This window comes from Pan paniscus, chromosome 3 (genome assembly GCF_029289425.2).
Source record: "Pan paniscus chromosome 3, NHGRI_mPanPan1-v2.0_pri, whole genome shotgun sequence".
Classification (NCBI taxonomy): Eukaryota; Metazoa; Chordata; class Mammalia; order Primates; family Hominidae; genus Pan; species Pan paniscus.
The window spans coordinates 7,118,738-7,139,069 of record NC_073252.2 but is presented as its reverse complement, the minus strand read 5'-3'; the positions used below and the strand labels follow the sequence as shown (position 1 = coordinate 7,139,069).

The 20,332-nt window shown below is 41.1% G+C and overlaps 1 protein-coding gene across 8 annotated transcripts in view; it reads right to left on the bottom strand.

The window, feature by feature from the left end:
• Positions 1–20,332, bottom strand: part of KIAA0232 (KIAA0232 ortholog) — a 100,477-nt gene that overhangs the window by 12,917 nt on the left and 67,228 nt on the right. For 6 of the 8 annotated variants that reach the window (XM_034951951.3, XM_063603696.1, XM_055111178.2 and 3 more), the window contains 4 exons: positions 12,910–12,976; positions 11,634–11,715; positions 5,956–9,238; positions 3,881–3,952 (listed from right to left, as the gene is read on the bottom strand). In XM_034951951.3, coding sequence (XP_034807842.1) covers positions 3,881–3,952; positions 5,956–9,238; positions 11,634–11,715; positions 12,910–12,976 — 3,504 coding nt within the window. The remainder of the gene's footprint in view (positions 1–3,880; positions 3,953–5,955; positions 9,239–11,633; positions 11,716–12,909; positions 12,977–20,332) is intronic. The other 2 variants (XM_034951955.3, XM_063603697.1) reach the window with 1 other exon arrangement.

Sequence of the window (20,332 nt, the reverse complement as noted above, 5' to 3'; positions counted from 1 at the left end):
AGTGTGGTCAATAGAAGACTTGTGGCAGCTTCAGTCACCATGTATACCTGGCATGCTGGCAGTCAGGGCAACCCCCTTCAGTGTGCCTTCCTCACTGTGCCTGAGAGAGTGAGCCTGCCCCAGCTCGCCCAGGGTGAGGCTTGGCCACTGCATCTTTCTACCACCCACATCCCCTAATACTGTTTTCTCAGTAGACATCTGCTTAGTGGACAGGCCTGTGAAGACTGCACCCATCTTCATTGTTTTAAAAGACACTTCACTACGTGTTCAAGTTTAAAATCTAAAGTGTTTTAGAAACAAATTTTTCATCAGTTTCCTAACAGGATTTTGTTGTGCTTCTAACTTAATTATTTATGGGTCTAAAACTGTTCAATTCCGTAATGAGTGTCTGTTATGTAACTAAAAGGGAAACACTTCAAACTTTTGTTTTCACTTAACTTTTCGGAAACACTCCTAAGTCAGAAACTGAAGAAGAATTGTACTGTCTACCCACAGCAGTCAGTTAACCTTTGCTAATTTCTCCTACAACTTATCCTAACAATAAAAATTGGTACTGCTATTAGATAAACAGATGCTAGGGCCAGGGGAACGGACAGGGCTGGGCTTCCCGCAAACAAGGTGGCACCACGCAAGGCCTGCAGTTCTTCCAAGGTGGCTAACAGCACCTGTCATGCAATTCCCTGCACTCTAAGACCTCTTCAGAAAGGCCTTGCCTGTCCTGTGAGATTACTTAGTGCTACTCAGGGGGAGCAAGGAAGATGCCCCAGCCAGAACTCTCTCCATCACCTCCCTAAGGCGCTATTGAAGATAAATGGATTTAGAGGTTAACAGGTTCTTATTTGAGAAAGAAAAAGCTCTTTGCAGGAATGATCAGTTTAAATACACTGCTTATCTTTTCATCCTTTCTTGAGGATTAAGATCAAGAAAGGGAGTGAGTTCATGGTGGGGGATGGGACAGGTCAGGGAAAGCAGGCTAGAGGGGCCAGGAACCTGGGAGCAGGGGCAGCATGAACCAAGACGAGTTTAGATTCCAGCAGAACCCGACTGTAAGCTTCCTGAGGGGCGGGACCACGTCTTCCTCATCTTTGCATCCCCAAGTATGGGGCCCCGCACAAAGCAGATACTCAAGTGTCTGCTGACGTGAAGAAAAGTTTCCGCCAGGCCAACAGTCTCTGACTATCTCATACATCATTTCTTCTCTCTCTTGCTGAAACCACTGTGAAGGGCACACCAGTTTCTACCATAAATTTGGGAGTCTTTTTTCTGCATCCTCCATTTGAATGTCAATTCCTATGGCAGGGACTTATTTGTCCCGTTTTATACTAAACATATTCAAGGAATATGCATCTCGTTATGACATCTCTCCACTCATTTATAACTTTTAGGCTGGATCATGCTATATTCATCTAATACATCATCGAATGTATTAATTCAACTTCTGCTGTAGCTGGGAATGAAAAGAATGAAGAGACAATGGAGGAAGCTGAAAGCAGATCAGAAGGTCGCTGTCATGGACAGGCAGGCACAGCAGCGGCCTCAGTGCTGCCCTCCCTTTCCGGCCAGGCATCCTCTCAGCTCACTCTCTTACCTCTAAGTATTTCCTTAAATTGCACCTTGGCGAGGAAGCCTGCTCTCACACCGCCCATTAACACAGCAAACTCCTGCCATCACTCCCAAACCCAATGCCCCTCGTCCAGCGATCCTCCTTTCCAATAGCATTTATATTGTAACACACTATATAACTTAACATGTTTATTGTCAGCTCCCCAAGGTGGGATGTGACTCCACCAGCACCAAGAGCTTTGTTACTTATTCCCAGCACCAAGAATAGTACCTGGCCGAGCAGGTACATAAGAAATACTTGATGAATGAATGCAACAGTGAAAAGAAGACATAAACTTAATCCAAAAAGCCTAACCAGAAATGTTTTTAGCAACAGATGTAAAATTGAGAAATTCTTTAGAAGGTGGAAGCTGGGTGAAGGAAACAAAGGCTTCACAGCTGTAAATTCTCACAGAATACTCCTAGTATGGATAAAGAGAAAGGTGCTTGGTTTTAGTTTTACTCTGGGAATCTTGCCCCTTTGCCACAATCAGCTCTCATTTGGGTCACACCAGGAAAAGCAAGACTTCCATGTACCTTGTTCTCTGGGAAGGAAGAAATGAAACATCAATGAAGAGATACTGAGTGCAACAGAGACAAACAAGAGACACAGAACTGCTGGTGTAAGTCTTCCTCAGTTCACAGAGGTGCAGAGTGGTGGAAAATGCTTTGCCTGTCCCCCACACTGGGATCTGGGGCAGCTGTCTCACCTCTCAGAGCCTATGTGTCTTTAGAAGTGGGGAAAATAACCTACCGCATGAGGTCTACATGGGCATCCAGTAGGATAGTGGTGACAGAAGCCTCTACATAGATGGGCCGGGTGGCACATCACCAGGATGACCCCTGACCCTCACTCCTTCTTTACTCATCAGAGCCTTCCTGTCCCTCCAGACCTGCTGACCTCCACAGCACAGTGAGCTCCTCTCCTGAGTGGACTGAAATTCCCTGAAGACAGCAAGTAAGCCTTTTGCTTATTTTCTGTGCCTCAAGGTACTTGGTACTAAGTTGGCAACCAAGGAAACGACAAGAACATTTTCACCACAAATGTATGTCCAGATACCAAGGCACACTGTGCTTCATCTGTGCTACTCTTAACCGTATGGCTTATACTCCAGAGACCGTGAGATCCCTGTTCACAGCTGCCCTGCACACATCAGCAGATTCAAATCTCTTTACCCTTGCTTCTGCTGTTCCTTCTGCCTGGACTGCCCTGCCTCCGTCCTTCTACTCTGGACACTCAGATATGCTCAAGAAACCTACCTCAACCTTCACAGGCTGGAAGGGTTCTCCTGCAGGTTCCCACAGCATTCTGTGCTCCCGTCCACCATTCTACCTACAGCACCTAAAACTGCACTGGTCAAATGCCCTAAAACGTAAAGAACTGACTAGGTAGATTACGGTATATCCATACAATGGAATAGTGTGCAGAAAATAAAAAAAGGAAGGGTGATTACAATAAAGTACCATTTCAGCAAAAAGAAAAAATAGGAAGAAATACATGTGAACATTTACTTGTTTATACGCGCAAAAAATATCCTTGGAGAATACATCAGAACTCACACTAGTGGTTGCTGCTGGGGAGGAAACCTTTCACTGTGTATGTACATATACACTTGTAACTTCTGAATTTGAACCATATGAATAAATTACCTATTTCAGTTAAAATAAGTAACATGGTACAAGTCGGTCATCTTCACTACGCTGAATTCTGTATGGGCAAGGACAAAGTCTTATTCATCCAGGACACCTACTTTAGCAACAGGCATGTAAACAGGTACTCACTAAATGTTTGCTGAATTGAACTAAACTTTTGAAAATAATCATATTATTTTCATGCTCTTAGACACCAGTTCTATCGGAAATCCTACACTTTCATCATCTAGGTCTGAAACAGATGGGGTTCTACTGATCTTTAAACAGACCTCCCAGATTGCTTTCTGAAGACTGTACTGACTCAGGAAAAGGGCCGGAAGCACATCCTCTTAAAAGCACCCTTCAGACTGACCAAGCAATGTGACAGAACAGAAAGATGCAGGTTCTAGTCCCAGGCTGGCCCCAAACTGTCCCTTCAGGTCACTCAGCCTCCTCCACATCTCAGATGAATCTATGAAGTAAGTTTCAACCTGGCTTCTAAAGTATAACAATGCTGCCAAGAGAGCAGTGCTGACAACATCTAAACTATCAGACAATCCCAAAATGTCCTCTGGGAATTTTTTTGGCAGCTAAGACCTTTCAAGGAAACCCGGAATTCTGATAACACATAAATACATCAACATACTAGAAAGCGAAGGAATATGGTAGTGGTATGATGTAGAATCTTGCTTCTTTCCTCTTTTTCTTTCTTCCCAATCTGGAACCAGGTGAAATACAAAGTACATAAAGGAATATTTAAGGATGAAAAATGGGGCAATAAACAAACAGATAAAGGCTAACAATATTATTGGGTTTTTTCTTAGCAGTGTTTCAATGGGATTAAATTCATCCTCTGCGGGTCTCTAGGTAGCTGATTAGAGCAGTGCCTCTCAAGTCGCCTGGGGGCTTCCTAGAATCACAGGCAAGCAGTCCCACACCTGGGCACTCTGATGCGACAAATAAGTAAGGCATGGTCCACAGCCACAAGGAGCTTATAGTCCAGGATATAAATAACTCATGAGAAATGGAAAATGCAATCAAAAAGAGGCATAAAGTGCATGAAAATTAAGAGAGGGGCAAAATTAATTCTGATGCAGAGTGGGGCTGGAGCAGGGGAGAGAGGGAATTAGGGAAAGTGTCAGTGAAGGAGGTGGTATATGAAATAAGTCTCATGGTATGGGTAGGATTTGGATGTGCAATGGTGGGTAGGGTGTGCAGGACAGTTGGGAGGAAGTGCAACACTCATCTGCTCTCTGGCCACAGGTGGCATGGCTTCTAAACACCTCCATCTCTTTTTTTCAATAAGCTGGGCCGGATGCGGTGGCTCATGCCTGTAATCCCAACACTTTGGGAGGCCAAGGCAGGTGGATCACTTGAAGTTAGGAGTTCAAGACCAGCCTGGCCAACCTGGTAAAACCCCGTCTCTACTAAAACTACAAATAATTAGCCGGGCGTGGTGGCGCATGCCTTTAATCCCAGCTACTTGGGAGGCTGAGGCAGGAGAATCACTTGAACCTGGGAGGTGGAGGTTGCAGTGAGCTGAGATCGCACCACTGCACTCAAGCCTGGGCGACAGAGTGAGACTCTGTCCCCAAAACAAAACAAAAACAAAATTAAATAAGCTGTTTCTGGAGAAAGGCTAGGCACTCACATATCGAAAACAGTGGAAAAATGGGCAGACCGCTGTGCTTTTTTTGTGAAACAGTTTATTGTCTTAAGTGTTATTTCTTGCACAATCAGTTTAACCTCAAGCCATTTCTTGGGCATACAGTGGAGGGGTACAATGACTCTCATTAACACAACTTAATGTGATCCTCATTCCATAGCCTTAACATATAATCCACATAGCTTCTGGAATATGTACTTTGTATAAAGCAAGATACATCTATATAGGTTCTGTGGAAGAAATTTTGTTGCATTTGGGCTGTGGGTGAATTTCTACATGTACCACAATGTATTTTTGAGAACTCCATAGAGATATAATTTGTTTTATATGTAAAACACAAGTTTTGATAAAGTGATCAACTTCTAAGAGTCAGTTAGACAGGCTTGCTACACTTTAATAGCAGCCACTTCCTGATTCATCAACTTTGAATGTTAGAACACTTTCATGTTACGTTTTTGCTTTAAGCATAATACATGTATCTTTTTTTTTTTTTTTTTTTTTGAGATGGAGTCTCACCCTGTCACCCAGGCTGGAGTGCAGAACACGATCTCGGCTCACTGCAACCTTTGCCTCTCGGGTTCAAGTGATTCTCCTGCCTCAGCCTCCCAAGTAGCTGGGATTACAGGTGCCTGCCACCACGCCTGGGTAATTTTTGTATTTTTAGTAGAGACGGGGTCTCACCATGTTGGCCAAGCTGGTCTTGAACTCCTGACCTCAAATGATCCACCCACTTCGGCCTCCCAAAGTGCTGGGATTACAGGCGTGAGCCACTGCACCCGGCCAATAACATGCATCTTAAGACAACACATAGGAATCTTACATCCTGTGATTTTTAAAAGCTTTTTCTCTCCAGAAAAACTCTACTGTCTAGTTCAAATTTATAAATATCAAATCCATTTTAAGCCCTTACACGTAAAATTAGAACAATTTAAGTTTTAAGACATTTAAGCTAATTTCCCAATAATTTAACCCTATCTTTCATTGACTGGCATGTCTGTTCTTGGGTTAAACTCTGATCAAATCCTTTTGTCAAATACCAACACGCAGACACATACCTCTTCCAGCTGTCCCGAAGAAACTGGATTATCTTCATAAGCAGGAAACTGACAACCTGCTTTGCAACCACAAAAATTATTAATTTCTTCCTCGCATTGTGCCATTATTTTACAATTTGCTTCTGAGCTTTCTAAATCTATTTCCAGGGATTCATTCATGCTACATTCCAAACACTGATTTTGCTTTCCTACTGACAGAATCCCAGTTGATTCCTCCTGGGAATCCAGTGATGTCTGAGCACTCTTTTCCATCCCAGATTTTTTTAACCTGGGAAGGAATTTTCCAGACTCAAGCTCTGATTTTCCATAGTAATGGCCTTCTTTCTCTGCATCTTCTTCCAGAGGTTTGAGATCTGCCTGCGGATCTTCAAATATATCAACTTGAGAAGGAATGGGAATATTTGCTTCATCTTTCTCAGATTCAAATTCTGACTCGCTTCCTCCTCCTGGGGACAGTTCGGATGCAGAAATTGGGCGAAAGTGAGTCCGAGGAGAGATCCGAATAGCCCTGTATTGTGTTCTGTCAACACCACATATCCTGGGGTGAAACACTTCACTGTCTGAGTCAGAACAGAGGATTGATTTCGGTTTAAAACTGGGGCTGAAAGATGCAATCCCTTCAGGTTCAAATGAGCATTCTACATGAAGAACTTGTGAAAATGGATTGCTTAAGTCAAAGGAAGAAAATGAGTATTCAAGTCCAGGATCTTCGACTTGAAAGTTGCCACAAGCTCCTAGTAAGTCTTCATGGAAGATAAAAGAAAATCCCTTATTTAACCCATTTTCCCCACTCTTCGGCTGATCGTTCTGTTCAAATGACACGAAGGGTTTCCATAACTGCCTGTGCCCAGGAGCAAAACTGTTTCCTGGGGTCATAAAGACATCTGTACCAGCTATCGTCACAACATCAGAAGCTGCACACTGTAACAGACTTCCTTTTGTGTGACTAGGTGGTACGACTGCCCATTCCCCATCACTATTGAAGGTTTTGAGTTCTCCATAAACTCCTCCAAGAATGAATGTGTTTTCTTTATCTTGGGCTACATCCCAGGGTTTAGAGGGTGTTGTATAATCACCACCATCCACGTTTGATAGCTCACTAGAAGCAAATGCTCTTTTCTCCAGGCTCTCTTTCTGTCCCTCCCACAGATGGTACTCTGACCTCCGCACAGCCTTATCAGGCTCCTGAAGGGTCTCCAGTTCAGCTTCAGCATCTAGACAGCAGCAGTAGTTATTTACATCTGCCGAAAACAACTCAGCATCAGTTCTTTCTATTTCTACTGTAGCCACAGAATTTGTGTCTGCCATCTTTGTCCAAATGTCTTTAATAACCCCTGAGCTGTAGCCATCTCCATGTGGACTTTCATTACATACTTGTGTAGTTTCAAAATTTTTGTTTTCTGTTTTTTGTTCTAGCTGAATACCACAGACGGATTCTAGTTTAGATGTTTTTTTGAAAACTAATGTAGGAATCTCACCTAAAGTTCTACTGTTTTGCTGGCAAGTTTCATCTTGCAAAAAATCTAGAAGTTCTTCATCTACATAATTTGACGAGACTCTAGGAACTACATAATTAATATCTTCGGCATTAAACTGTGTGGATTCTTCAAACTGAATATTTAATGTTTCATTGTCTGAACGTGTTTCTTCTGAATGGGACCATGGACTACAAGTTCTTGTTGAAAGATTAGAACAGTGTTCATTTTCTTCAAAGGCACTATTTTTGGTCCATATTAGCAATCTAGACTGTGTTTTCCCAAGCATATTAGCACTAGAATCTGTATTTTCATTTCCCAAGTTGAGTGTTTCAAAAGAAAATGGTAAAACAGAATTACTGCATTGCACTTCAAACACTGAAAAACAAGAGTTTATACCAGATCCTTCATTAATATCTGAAAAGAGCTCTTGATTGCCAGCAAGCAGGTGTGAATTGAGCACTGTGCTGTCTAAGATGGGAGAGAGTCTAACTGGAGAGTCTCCTCCAAAACTCTCCCCATCAGCATCACCGGAGCTGGATGAACAGCACTCCCAAAACTGAGCCAGATTGCCAAGGTCCTGCAGGAATAAGCCCTCAGCACCTACGGAGCTGGTAGAATCTGTCCATATTGCACGTTCCCCTTGCAACTCCATACCATCTAACACTATGCAACATTCTGCCTCAAAATCTGTGTTCTCTTTGCTTTTCTGTCGAATCATATTCAAAATCCGACTTTCTCCTTGCATTGTTTCTGAGGCACCAGGATCCAACATGGATTGATCAATATCCACTTCATAGAAGTGCGTTAATTCTGATAGATGAATATCATCCAGGTATTTATTGTCCTCTGGTAGAGAACATAATGAGGTCCCAGTGAGGTCAATATCCTCATTTATAACTGCAGGCATTTCTACAAAATGACCATCAATGAAAGTACCTGCTGCGAGGTATGTTTTATGAAGATTATTGTTGCTGATACAAAGACCATGCACTGATTCAGACAATTCTTCCACTGCCTCTGATGTCAGATCACTTGTATCCTGTCTGTTTCGGTATGTGGTCTCTAGTTTACTTTTTCTGCTCAGAGGAACAAAATATTCAGCAATTGGCTCGGTGTACCACAAGGGCTCCTCTTTATACTCTGTGTCCTTTCTGTTCTCCATGTACAGGTCTTTTCCTTCAGTGCTCCCAGGATCTTTTCTCCCTATTTCTTTTAAAGGTCTCTTACCCCGCTTGCACAGCTGTTTGACAGAACCACTGCTGCTACTGCTACTACTTCCAGTATGAATGTTCCTTTCAGCCTTTTCACCGTGCTTCAAAGAAAGCCTGCTTTGCCCATTCCGCCCTTTTTTGTTTCGAATCTCTCGTGCCTTGTGTCTTACTTTAACATACTTCATGGATGCTTTTAATTCTCCCTGATTCCCACTGGAACTTGAGCCTGCTTCACTGGAGCCAGAAGACCACGAGCGAGGGCGAATCTTTCCTTCAGGTTTATGTCGGATTTGCTTTTTGTACAAAGCAGGCTTTTCTTCAATTGTGCCATTACTAAATTTGTTTTCCTTCTCGTTTTTGCTTTTGCTCTGGGTTTTCTCATGCACAGTGGTGGGTACTTCACTGCTTCTTTCCTTGGTGACTTCACTTTCACTGTTGCAGTCCTTAGGAGAGGAAGTATCTGTGCTAGCTGGTGGGGCTGTGGATGATGAAGAAGAGCTAGAGTAAGAACAGACTTTAGACTTGTTCCACACAGTCATGATTTCTTGCAGGCAAACTGGTTTCTCAGAAAGTGGTGGAAATGCTTCATAGTACCTGAAAAACAGAGGAAAGACTTCAAAACACGAGTATGCAGATTTTTTAGATACAGTAAAACAACATTACCAACCAGAAGAATGGAATATTTCATTTTAGTAGTGTCAACATTCACATCATCCAAGAATCATTAACTTTACAATAATTTATAATACAGTAAAATATGCTTAAGATTAGTCCCATGCATCAAGCACCATTTTGCTCAGCACTGTGACACGCACTGTAAGATTACTGAGAAAATATGTAAGATGACAGTCTTTATCTTCAAAGTTTGCATTTTAATTAAGAAGTCAAAAAGGACAAATAGTAGAAGAAAGAATGCAGTCTCTTCAGTAAGCATTATCTGAATTTGAATCTCAGCTAAGTCACTATTGCTTGCGACTTTAAGCTCATTATTTACTGCTTCAGACTATTTCCTCAACTGCAAAATGGTGATCCTATGACTTACCTCCCAAAGTTACTGTGAGCGTTGAAAATATATGCAGTTAAAAAGCTCGGTAGCAATCAGTCAAGAGTATGAGCTCTGAAGCCACATTCTCTGAGGTCAAATCCTGGCTCTGCCTGCTTTACTAGCTGTGTGACCTTAGGCATGTTACTTAACCTCTCCATAGCTCAGTTTCCTCACCTACAAAATAGAGCTAGTAATATTTACCTCTCAGGGTTGTGAGGAGTAAAGGAATTAATATGCAAAATGAGTTGGAACAGCAGCTTCTTACGTAACTGCTAGCATACTGCCTGGCATTGAAGCAGGCCCTCAGAAAGGGTAGGAATGATCACATTCAAGTATTCAGAAAGAGGATGTCGGTGAGGCCTACAACAATTAAAGTGGGCCACAACTGAGCCTTGAAATTCCAGATTTATTCCACAGGTTTAGTGAGTACTACCTGTGAGGCCTGAGAGCCTGTGTGAGGACACAAAGACACACATGTTATGCTCACAGAATGGAAAACTAATTAGAGCTGTGATCACTAGAAATGCAGCGTAGAAAAAGCCAGGGAGGCTGGTTTCAGGGGGCTTGAAAATGAGAAAGTATTTTTGATTTGCTAGGAAACTGGGGGCCACTGAAGATTTCAGAGCACAACAGATTGCAAAGGGCAGAATTTAAAGTCACATTGGCTACTGGGGACTGTTGTTTCAGAGGCAACGCTCAAGGTCACACATGAAGTGGTAAAAGGCCATGTTTTCAAAGGGCCTGAACTTGATTCTCTTTCTCAGTCTATGTCAGAGTTGACCAACAGAAACATATTTTGAGCTTCATATGTAATTTTAAGTGTTCTAGTAGGCACATTAAAAACATAAGAAATAGGTGAAATGCACTCCAGTAATATATTAACTAAACTCCTGATATTATTTCAACATGTAATCAATACTTTAAAATGTTTAATACTTTACATTTTTTTTATATATAGTCTTTGAAATCCAATGAGAATTGTCCACTGACAGCGCATCACGGTTTGAACCAGCCCCATTTCAAGTGCTCAGTAGTCACACATGGCTTGCAGCTACTGTGCTGGACAATACAGGTCTATACAAACCAAGGAAATGCTATTTTTTTCTTAGGTTTCAGAGGTTCGAAAGATTAAAATAAAATGTATAATAGGGAAGTCTGTTTATAATGCAGATTATTTTAAGACTAATTATTTACGAAGAAAAAAATAAAAGTATCTTTAGGAAGCAGGTTTGGCAGGTCAAGGATTGCCTATGTTCCCTCTGCAGTAAACAGTGGGAACTCAGTGTTCTTGCTTGCGAACATGGATAATCATTTCTTTTCTTTCTTGTTTTTTTTTTTTTTTTTTTTTTAAATAAGACAGAGTCTCGCTCTGTCGTCCAGGCTGGAGTGCAATGGCACAGTCTCAGCTCACTGCAACCTCTGCCTCCCGGGTTCCAGCAATTCTCCTGCCTCAGTCTCCTGAGTAGCTGGGATTACAGGCATGTACCACCATGCTCAACTAATATTTGAGACAGGGTTTCACCATGTTGACCAGGCTGGTCTCAAACTCCGGACCTCAGGTGATCCACCTGCCTTGGCTTCCCAAAGTGTTGGGATTACTGACATGAGCCACTGTGCCCGGCTGATAATCCTAATTTCTCACAGCTGTCTCAAAGGGCTGTTGTGAATATTAAAGGTAATAGTACATACATAGACTTAGCAAATAATAACCTTCTATGTTTCACTCATTTGTTCCACAAATATTGAATATGAACACCAAGGACAGAACCATCTTATTTCACCTTTGAATTCTCAGTGTCAAGCATGTAAGCGCTCGATAAATGTTTCTTACATTATATATAATGAAACTAAACAAGATGACAAACAGAAAACGGAAACCATGTAGCAGTTATTCATTTGATTTTAACAAATGCACACTTTATTACCGAATACAATCTTACATACATTTCCACTTGATCCTTTGCTGGAGGGGATAATTCTGCCTCTGGAGAGGGAGACCCCTCTAACTTTTTGTGAATCTTCTCTTCTGTTATGAAACAAAAATTAAGAAAGATTTGTCTTATATCTAGTTAATAAATGCTAATGTATTTCAAAGTTTCTCAACTAATTTTAACAAGAAATAGAGACTTTGGTGCTTAAAAGGCAAACTCAATACCGATCTTTTTAATAAAAATCTATTTTTTCAGTGTGCCAGAGGGAATTCTCCGATTAAACCACATTAGCATTAGGCCAAGAGGTGAGAGTTGTTCATCTCGTTGCTGATACAGTGCTCTAGAGGCACTTAATTAAGAGACTGAAGTCCCCTGTGTACTTATTAATTAGACCAGAAGGACAGAACATCTGTTTAGATTCCAAAACTATTTTCTCACAAAATTCTACACTCATAGACTTTACATTGACTCATCTTGACCAAAACTAATCTGTAAAGAATATTCTTTATTACAATTTGCTCTATTACTTAACAAGTAGGTGAGCAAGGGCTATTTCAACTGAAACAGGAAAAAGGGCTATCCCTTAGTTTAGCCTAGGATACTGCCTTAGGTTACAAATCAACTGTGCCCTTAAGAGGCAGGCTCAAGGCTTGGTGGGCAGCAAAATGACCATAAAGAGGGCAAGGAAACAAGGATCCTCACCCTTAATATGAAGGTCTCGTTCTTAGGGATTGCAAACAAGTTAGAAAAAGTATGAGGAGGATTCATATATCGAAATAACTAAATAAGCTTGCCAAGTCTGTGTTTCCAAAAAAGCTGAGTCAAAACAGAAGTCCCTTCCAAACCTGAAGTAATTCATGTCTTAACATCTTAATTTAATGTCGTAATTTAGCAGTCTTAACATCAACAGGCAGATATTAACAGAGGGGCAAGGATGGGGAAAGGAAAGAGACAATATTGTTCCTGATCTCTGAGCTTCAACTTGAAGCCAACGACAATTAAAAAAACCCAAAAAACAGAAAACCATGAAGTGTTTCCTATCTCTGAGGGCACCTGTGGACTAAGTCCCTCCCTTGGTTGCAGGAATCTCTATGAGTGACTGCTGGGACTGACACTGAAGCCACTAACAGAGCTGCAGATGGAGCATGAGGCTGGCCTAGTGACACACACTGGACACAAAGACTTTGTTCTGGTTGTTTTCTTTTCTGATCAATTCTAAGATTTTCCCCAATCCAGATTCCTCAGGGATGTAATCCTGGCTTGTGTGCGCACAGTGCTTTTGACCTCACCTTGCTTACTCTGAAGGTCTTTCAGTCTGGAGCAGAGCTCCTCCACTAAAGTCTCGATACCAGAGCTCTGCATGACAACAAAAAGACACATTAGGTTACAGCCAGGTATGTACAAATCAGGTATTTGTATACTTTTGTTTTAATACACAGGTTTTACAAATCATCCACATTCCAAAATAAATATATTACCAATATTTACGTGAATACTACAGTTTAAAAATTATAGGTTTGTAGATACAAATTGGTATACATGCTTATTACTAATAAGGCATATTAAATGAAACTTAGTGATAAAATGTGAACATATTCATGTACCTCCCAGAATAGCTTCTGTTTTTCCAAAGGTGTGTCATCTTGCTCATGGGGCAGATTTAAGGGCCTAAATGTCCATCATACGACCAAAAGTCAGTCACCATCAAAAAGAGTATTAAATATTTATGTGAGCGAGATCTTATACCAGACTTAAAACAAAGGAAAATCACAAAACCTCATCTTAGTTCTCTAGGAGCTCACACCCTGAAAAAAACAAGGTGATTTTTTTTTTTCTGTTTTAAAGAAACATGAACACTCATGATTAAAACAACAGAAGTCCAGAAAATGAAGCCAATATTGCAAATGTGAAAGCTTTGTCTTCTTTTCAGCATCTGGACCAGATTATCGACTTCTGTACAAAGCTTGGGAGTTTAAAATTTAAGGAGAGTACATAGAAGAGTCTGGATTTGGGAGGGTAAAAATAAGAGTCAACCTTTAAAGAAAAATGAATGTTGAAAACAGGCACAAGCAAATAATCTTTCATTAGTAGACTTTAACTTTTAAGAGTCTCAATTTCTCACAGGAAGAAAAAAAAATTTTTTTACAGTGGACAAAAGAAGTCAATGTATTTCTCAGAAACTTTAGATTTATTCAGTGACCAAAGTCCTATTTAAACTGGAATCAAGTCCTTATTGGTGGGCATAACCCAAACAGATGCGCGTGACGGAGAGTTCTGCTAAGCCAGTGCCCTCACTAGGCCTTGACGGGCTAAAAATAGAACTTTACCCCATTCACTTAACTCAAAATGACTCAGCACAAATATTATAGATATCCTACATAAGAAATCCCATGGTTACACAGTTTGAGTAGCAAGAAACAGATTACAATGAAAACAGTTAATTGTAAACATCTAGAGTTACATTCTGTCCACGTCATACCACAGCTTTTAATAGGAAGATAGAAAAATAGGCCAGACAAGAGTTGCCCTTTCCTTTAAAAACACTCTTAAAAACCATGGCAGATATTAGTCATAAACACTGTTCAACCACAAACAGTTGCACCAGAAAGCACCTGCTTACCATAATGCTCAAGGTGTGACAAGGACGGCAATTATATTCCATTTCCTTCGGATCGTGAAACCAACACCAGTGTCAGCTGACACGCTGCATACTGTTCTGTACAGCAAGCCTATGTCACTAGGTTTCTAAACCTAGGGCTAGTCTCGCAATGCAGAACACTGAACCTCTAGGGATCACTTATTAAACGTCTTCCAATACTCTAAAATGGGGTCCCATTTAATCAGAATGGTCATTACAACCTAGTGACTACGTATTTTTTCATGCTTTGTCTTAGAAATTAATTACATATACACACATATATTTATTAATATATGAGTAAATATGTATACTATATGAGTGATATATATATATTTGCTGTCATATATAAACATATATTTTTTTTGCTCTCATGTTTAAACAGCAAAATAAGAGCTTACTCCTTACTCTCTGTGTAAAAGCAAGCTCTACCAACCAGGTTTTTCTGTTCTTTTCTTGACTACCTGTAGCATCTTATATATTTTTTTAAAAAATCAGCTGGGCGCAGCGGCTCACACCTGTAATCCCAGCACGTTGGGAGGCCAAGGTGGGTGGATCACTTGAGGTCAGGAGTTCAAGACTAGCCTGGCGAACATGGTGAAACCCCGTTTCTACTAAAAATACAAAAAAATTAGCTGGGCGTGGTGGCAGGCACCTGTAATCTTAGCTACTTGGGAGGCTGAGGCAGGAGAACTGCTTGAACCCAGGAGGTGGAGGTTGCAGTGAGCTGAGATCGCGTCATTGCACTCCAGCCTGGGCAACAGAGCGAGACTCGGTCTCAAAAAAATAAAAAAAAATAAAAAATTAAAAATTAAAAAATCATGAGAACCCTGGGTCACCATCACAGCAAGCTGGGAAGCATAGAGGCACAGCAGAAGCTGTCATCACCCTTTGTTGTCTCCTGGCAGGTGTTCCAAAGTGTTAATTTACAGTTTTAATGAGAAATTTTTATTCACTTTCCCAATTATATAAACCATTAGAAAATATTAATAATCAAATTTCAGTAGCATAGCATATCCATAAGGCCATTCAATAATATTTTGAGAGCCTATAGTATCTTAAAAAACAAAGAAAGATTAAGTTATATCTTAATAACAACTCTAAGGAAGCACAAGCTATAGGTGAAAAAAATGCTACCATTCCACCACTGAACTCATGAATTGCTTTTCCTAACTGTAAAATGGATAATATCCACCCATCTTCCAGTATCCAACACATGTAAAACACTCTGCAAACCGTTAAGAGCACTCTAAAATTCAAATTACAGTACTCCAAACCTGCAAAGTGGCGAGCCACATACAGACACTGGCAAGTTTCAGGACACGCTCAGTGAGCAACCCTCAGAATGCATGGCCAGCCAGCCACAAGTTTACCATGCACTGGCTCATTCACGCACCCAGTGAACAAATGGTTATGAGGACCCCTGTCCTCCTGAGATTTACATGATAATCACTCTAATTTCTCTGAGAAGAGGACTCAGTGGAATGTATTTGGGTTTGGGGCTTGGAGTCATGCTGGCCTGGGTCTGAATTCTTGCCCTGCTACATTCACTGGGCAGCAAAGGGCATGTGTGCCACTTCCTCTTTCTGGACCCAAGAATGCCACCACTTCCCTCCCAAGATTCAGTAAAAAAAAGCTAACATGACACATGTGAGGAATCCAGAGTCCCTGTCACCTTAGTCACTTAAATGTTGGTGTCATTTCTAGATTTTGTACGTCTTTAATTTTCTACAATCTTGTTTTTTGATTCATCACTTCAAAAATGTCTTTAATTTTTGCTATGATTTGATTTTGAGGTTGGAGGAGTAAAAAGGTAATTAACCTAATGCATACCACCAAAACCCCTCTGGATTCTCCCTGGACTTCATGGCCTGCTCCTTCTCTCTCTGACCAACGCTAGGTTCTTGCTACTGCTGCACTCTCTGCTCCTGGCTGTGGGGTGGGGTTGAAGAGTAAAATGATGATGGAGACTGAGCCTTGGTCAAACACAGCAACTGGTGTCCTATTACTTCATGAGGGTCTTATTTGTTCCCTGACAAATTCCTATCACTTCCCATCCCTACAACATTTCCAGTATTTCTCCATCTTCTCCATACTTCCCCATCCTTCTCAACTTGGACCTTAGTTATTAAGTGTAAAGTAAAAGAAAGGCAATTTGACTTATTCTGCCTCATCTCTCCTCTCCATACTCAAAGGTTTCTGTGCCATATTAATCATCTTACAGGTTTCTCTTTTATGGAGGGTTCATTTAGACTGGATATTCCCTAAATGCTGGACAGGTGCCGCCATAGTGTGATCACTAACCTACATGATACTCAGTGTTAACTGCCTGTTCCATTGGCACATGGCTCAATGGAGTCAAAGAGATCTGGTTCTAAATTTCACCCCAGGGTTAACCACATGACCCTACATAAATCATTTACCTATCAAAGCCTCAGTTTCTACATCTGGAAAAGGGTGCTAGTATTATGGACACATTTCCTAATAGCTGGTTACTGAATTTCCTATACTGGTCCCCTAATTTCTTTTGTCACCTGTTTACCATTTCTTCATCTTTTTGTTCTACTTTCTGGAAGATTTCCAGAGCTGCCTTCCAAACCGTCTATTGAGTTTTTCATTTCTATTATCATGGTTATAATTTTTAAAGGATCATCTCGTCCCTCAAATGTTTCTTCTTTCCAGCAACCTCTTCCTCGTTAAGAAATCTTCCACACTTCTATCTTTGGAAGATAAACCTATTTGTCAGTCAGGCACCAGAAAGGGATGGGGGAATCAGTCAGTCCCCAATTTTCATTATGGTGTCTCATGCTTTGCCTCAGGGGTGCTTAGTATCCCAAAGTCCAGAACCTGTCTACTTAATCTCTCCAGAAAGTAACTGTCAGAGGAAAGGCTGTTACTCTGGTGCCCCCAATGAACTGTGCCTCCCAGCACTTGCCCCTAGGTTGGGCCCCTCCCACAGTGACTGGGTTTCACAATAAGATGTTGCCGAGTGTGACAGATGCCCTCCTGGAATGCTACCTTCTGAGTGTTCTCCATCTGCCATGTGGGGAAAGGTCACAGCTCCCAGCCATGCTTGCTGAAGCACCAGTCACATGAGGAAAGCAATCCTGGATGTTTCAGCTCCACCTGCCATCACAGACCCCAAGCAAGAACAGCAGAAGAACCTCCCAGCTGAGCCCTTGCTAACTCACAGAATTGTGGGTAAATAGTTGTTTCAAGCCACTAAGTTTTGGGGTACTTAGTCATGTAGCAATAACTGAAGCACAGGCTTTCAAACACTCCTATTTTCAGCCCAGCCCTGCACATGGAGCTCTTTTACAGTTTTTCAGATCTTAGTCTTTAGCTTTAAAGCAGAGTTGGAAGATTAGTGGTAGGAAACCCAACTAGATACTGATAGAATGACTACTGGTGATCATAGTAATTGTTTCACTGGAAAGCAAAGGATCAATTCCATACTTTAATGACTGGAAGTTTTAAAAACCTTTTTAAAATTTAGAATTAAATTAATGTTAAGCAAATAAGCAAAAGAGCACCAACTGAGAAGACTGAGAATATGTGCCAGGGGTCACAAACTCATGCCTTCAATAGCCAGAGAAGCAATACAAAGTGAAAAAAAACTCCTCTAAATAAAAAGCTGTTTCTGCCAAGGCCCCTGTATGAGAGCTGTGATTCCTATCCTTGAACACGGAATGGTCTAAAAAATTGGCCTGTCTCCAGCTCTCATGCACATTTGCTCTCTAGAAAATGATACAGAGTAGGAGAGAAGTGGCCAATGGATAAATATCTTCAAACATGACCTAGGGCACAGATTATATACTCTTTAGAATGCTGAAAAAAAAAAGAAGGTTAAAGTTTTCAACAAAAAATAGAGGATATCAAACTGTTATAATAATTAAATAATGTGATCAATCGAGGCTTAGAAAAAGGTAACCCCGCTCTTTAGCAGGGTGATGTAACATAAAGGGAACACGATCTGGACTTATGAGACCTGCTGTGCTGTGTGAAGCTGGACAAGTTATTTAACTTCTGAGCCTCCATTTCATCATTTTACAAAAAGAGGAAAATACTTCAACTTGATTTAAGTCCTTCAATTTTCTTAGTTCATTATAGCACCTTACTGATTCAGGCAAACCCCTCCCCGCTTTTTTTTTTTTTTTTAATTTTTGAGATAGGATCTTGCTCTGTCACCCAGGCTGGAGTGCAGTGGTACGATCACAGCTCACCATATCCTTGACCTCCAGGACTCACGTGTTGCTCCCACCTTCTCAGCCTCCCAAGTAGCTGGGGACTCAGGCGTGTGCCACCACACTTGGCTTTTTTTTTGTTTTTTTTTTTTCAGAGATGTGGTTTCTGCAAAACCCCATCTCAAACTGGTTTCAAACTGCCAGGCTCAAGCGACCCACCCGCCTCAGCTTCTCAAAGTGCCGGGATTACAGGCATGAGCCATCGCACCCAGGCAAACCCTATTTTTTATGATATGCAAAAAAGTCCTGTTTCTTACTTTCATATGGAGATGGCAGTTTCTTTTCCCTTTAGATATCTAACAAGTAAACTTCCTGAAGGATATTTGGCTACAGAAGCTCAGAAAGCTATGAGCTGAATGTCTGGATACTACTTGTTTCACTTCATGGTTCAATTAAGAAGAACAGTCACAACTTAGACCAGTTATTTTTAATCTAGGAAGGATGAACTCTTAAGGAGGCCACTAATGGGCATGTAACAAAGTAATTCATATAAGAAAAGTTTAAGTATAACATTCTGGTTAGGGCCATAGCTTTCATCAAATACTCCAGTCTATAAGGCTGACAGTTACAAAAAAACACTGACTTCAGTCAAGGAATCTGATGCCTAAGTATACATGCAAGAAAAAGTACTGTACATACGCACAAGGATAAGCAGGTAAGAATGTTCCTTTCGGCCGAGCATGGTGGCTCACGCCTGTAATCTCAGCACTTTGGGAGGCCGAGGTGGGCGGATCACGAGGTCAAGAGATCGAGACCATCCTGGCCAACATGGTGAAATCCCGTCTCTACTAAGAATACAAAAATTAGCTGGGCGTGGTGGCATGTGCCTGTAGTCCCAGCTACTCGGGAGGCTGAGGCAGAGAATCGCTTGAACCCAGGAGACAGAGGCTGCAGTGAGCTGACTGAGATAACGCCACTGCACTCCAGCCTGGCACAGAGCGAGACTCCGTCTAAAAAAAAAAAAAGAATGTTCCTTTCTACTTTCTTTATAATAGCCCAAAATGAGAAGCAATTGAAAGGCCCATTACCAGGAGAACAAACAGTGTTACATAGTTCACAATGGACAACTATTTAGGAACGAAGAATGAAGACATTATAAGATCATGTTATCAATATAGATAAAATTTTAAAATTTTTAACTAAAAGAAGTTACAAAAATATATAGAGTATGGTATAATTTATAGAAAGTTTAAGAACATGCAAAATCATGCTGTATTTGTGTACACCTTCAAACAGTATTTAGTAAACATACGAAAATAAGCATGGGAAAGACAAACACCAAGCGGGGTATGATGGTGACCTGAGAGGGATGACCAGGAAAGTCATTAGGAAAGCGTACATGGGTCTCCAGCTGTGCCCCCAACACCTGGCTTCTTCAACTTCAGTGGGCACACAGGGATTCACTGGGCCATCATTTGGCCCTTTCTGGTCCTCAAACTCTTAATCTGTTTTCATACCCCAGCCCCTAACCCCACGCATGTCTATTTTATAGTGCCTCATTCTCAGATTTTTACAGCAGCCCCTTCCACTTCTGTGTCTGCTCTCATATTCTCACTTTTCAACATGTGAAAGATCAGAAAACTTCCTGTTAAAAAATCCCAATTTTCTACCTTTTCTAAAAAGAGATCAGAAGATCTGGGCTAGATTAACAAAAAGAAAATGGGCTATTTCTTGCCTGGTCCTCATAAACCACTCTACCCCACCAACCCTAGACATGCATATTCAGTTTATTCAGCTGCCTGTTCAAAAATCTCCATTTAGCTGTCTCCTAGGAGGCATCTCATATGTTAATCCTTATTCATACCACAAAGATGTTCCTTCCTTAGGTTCCTT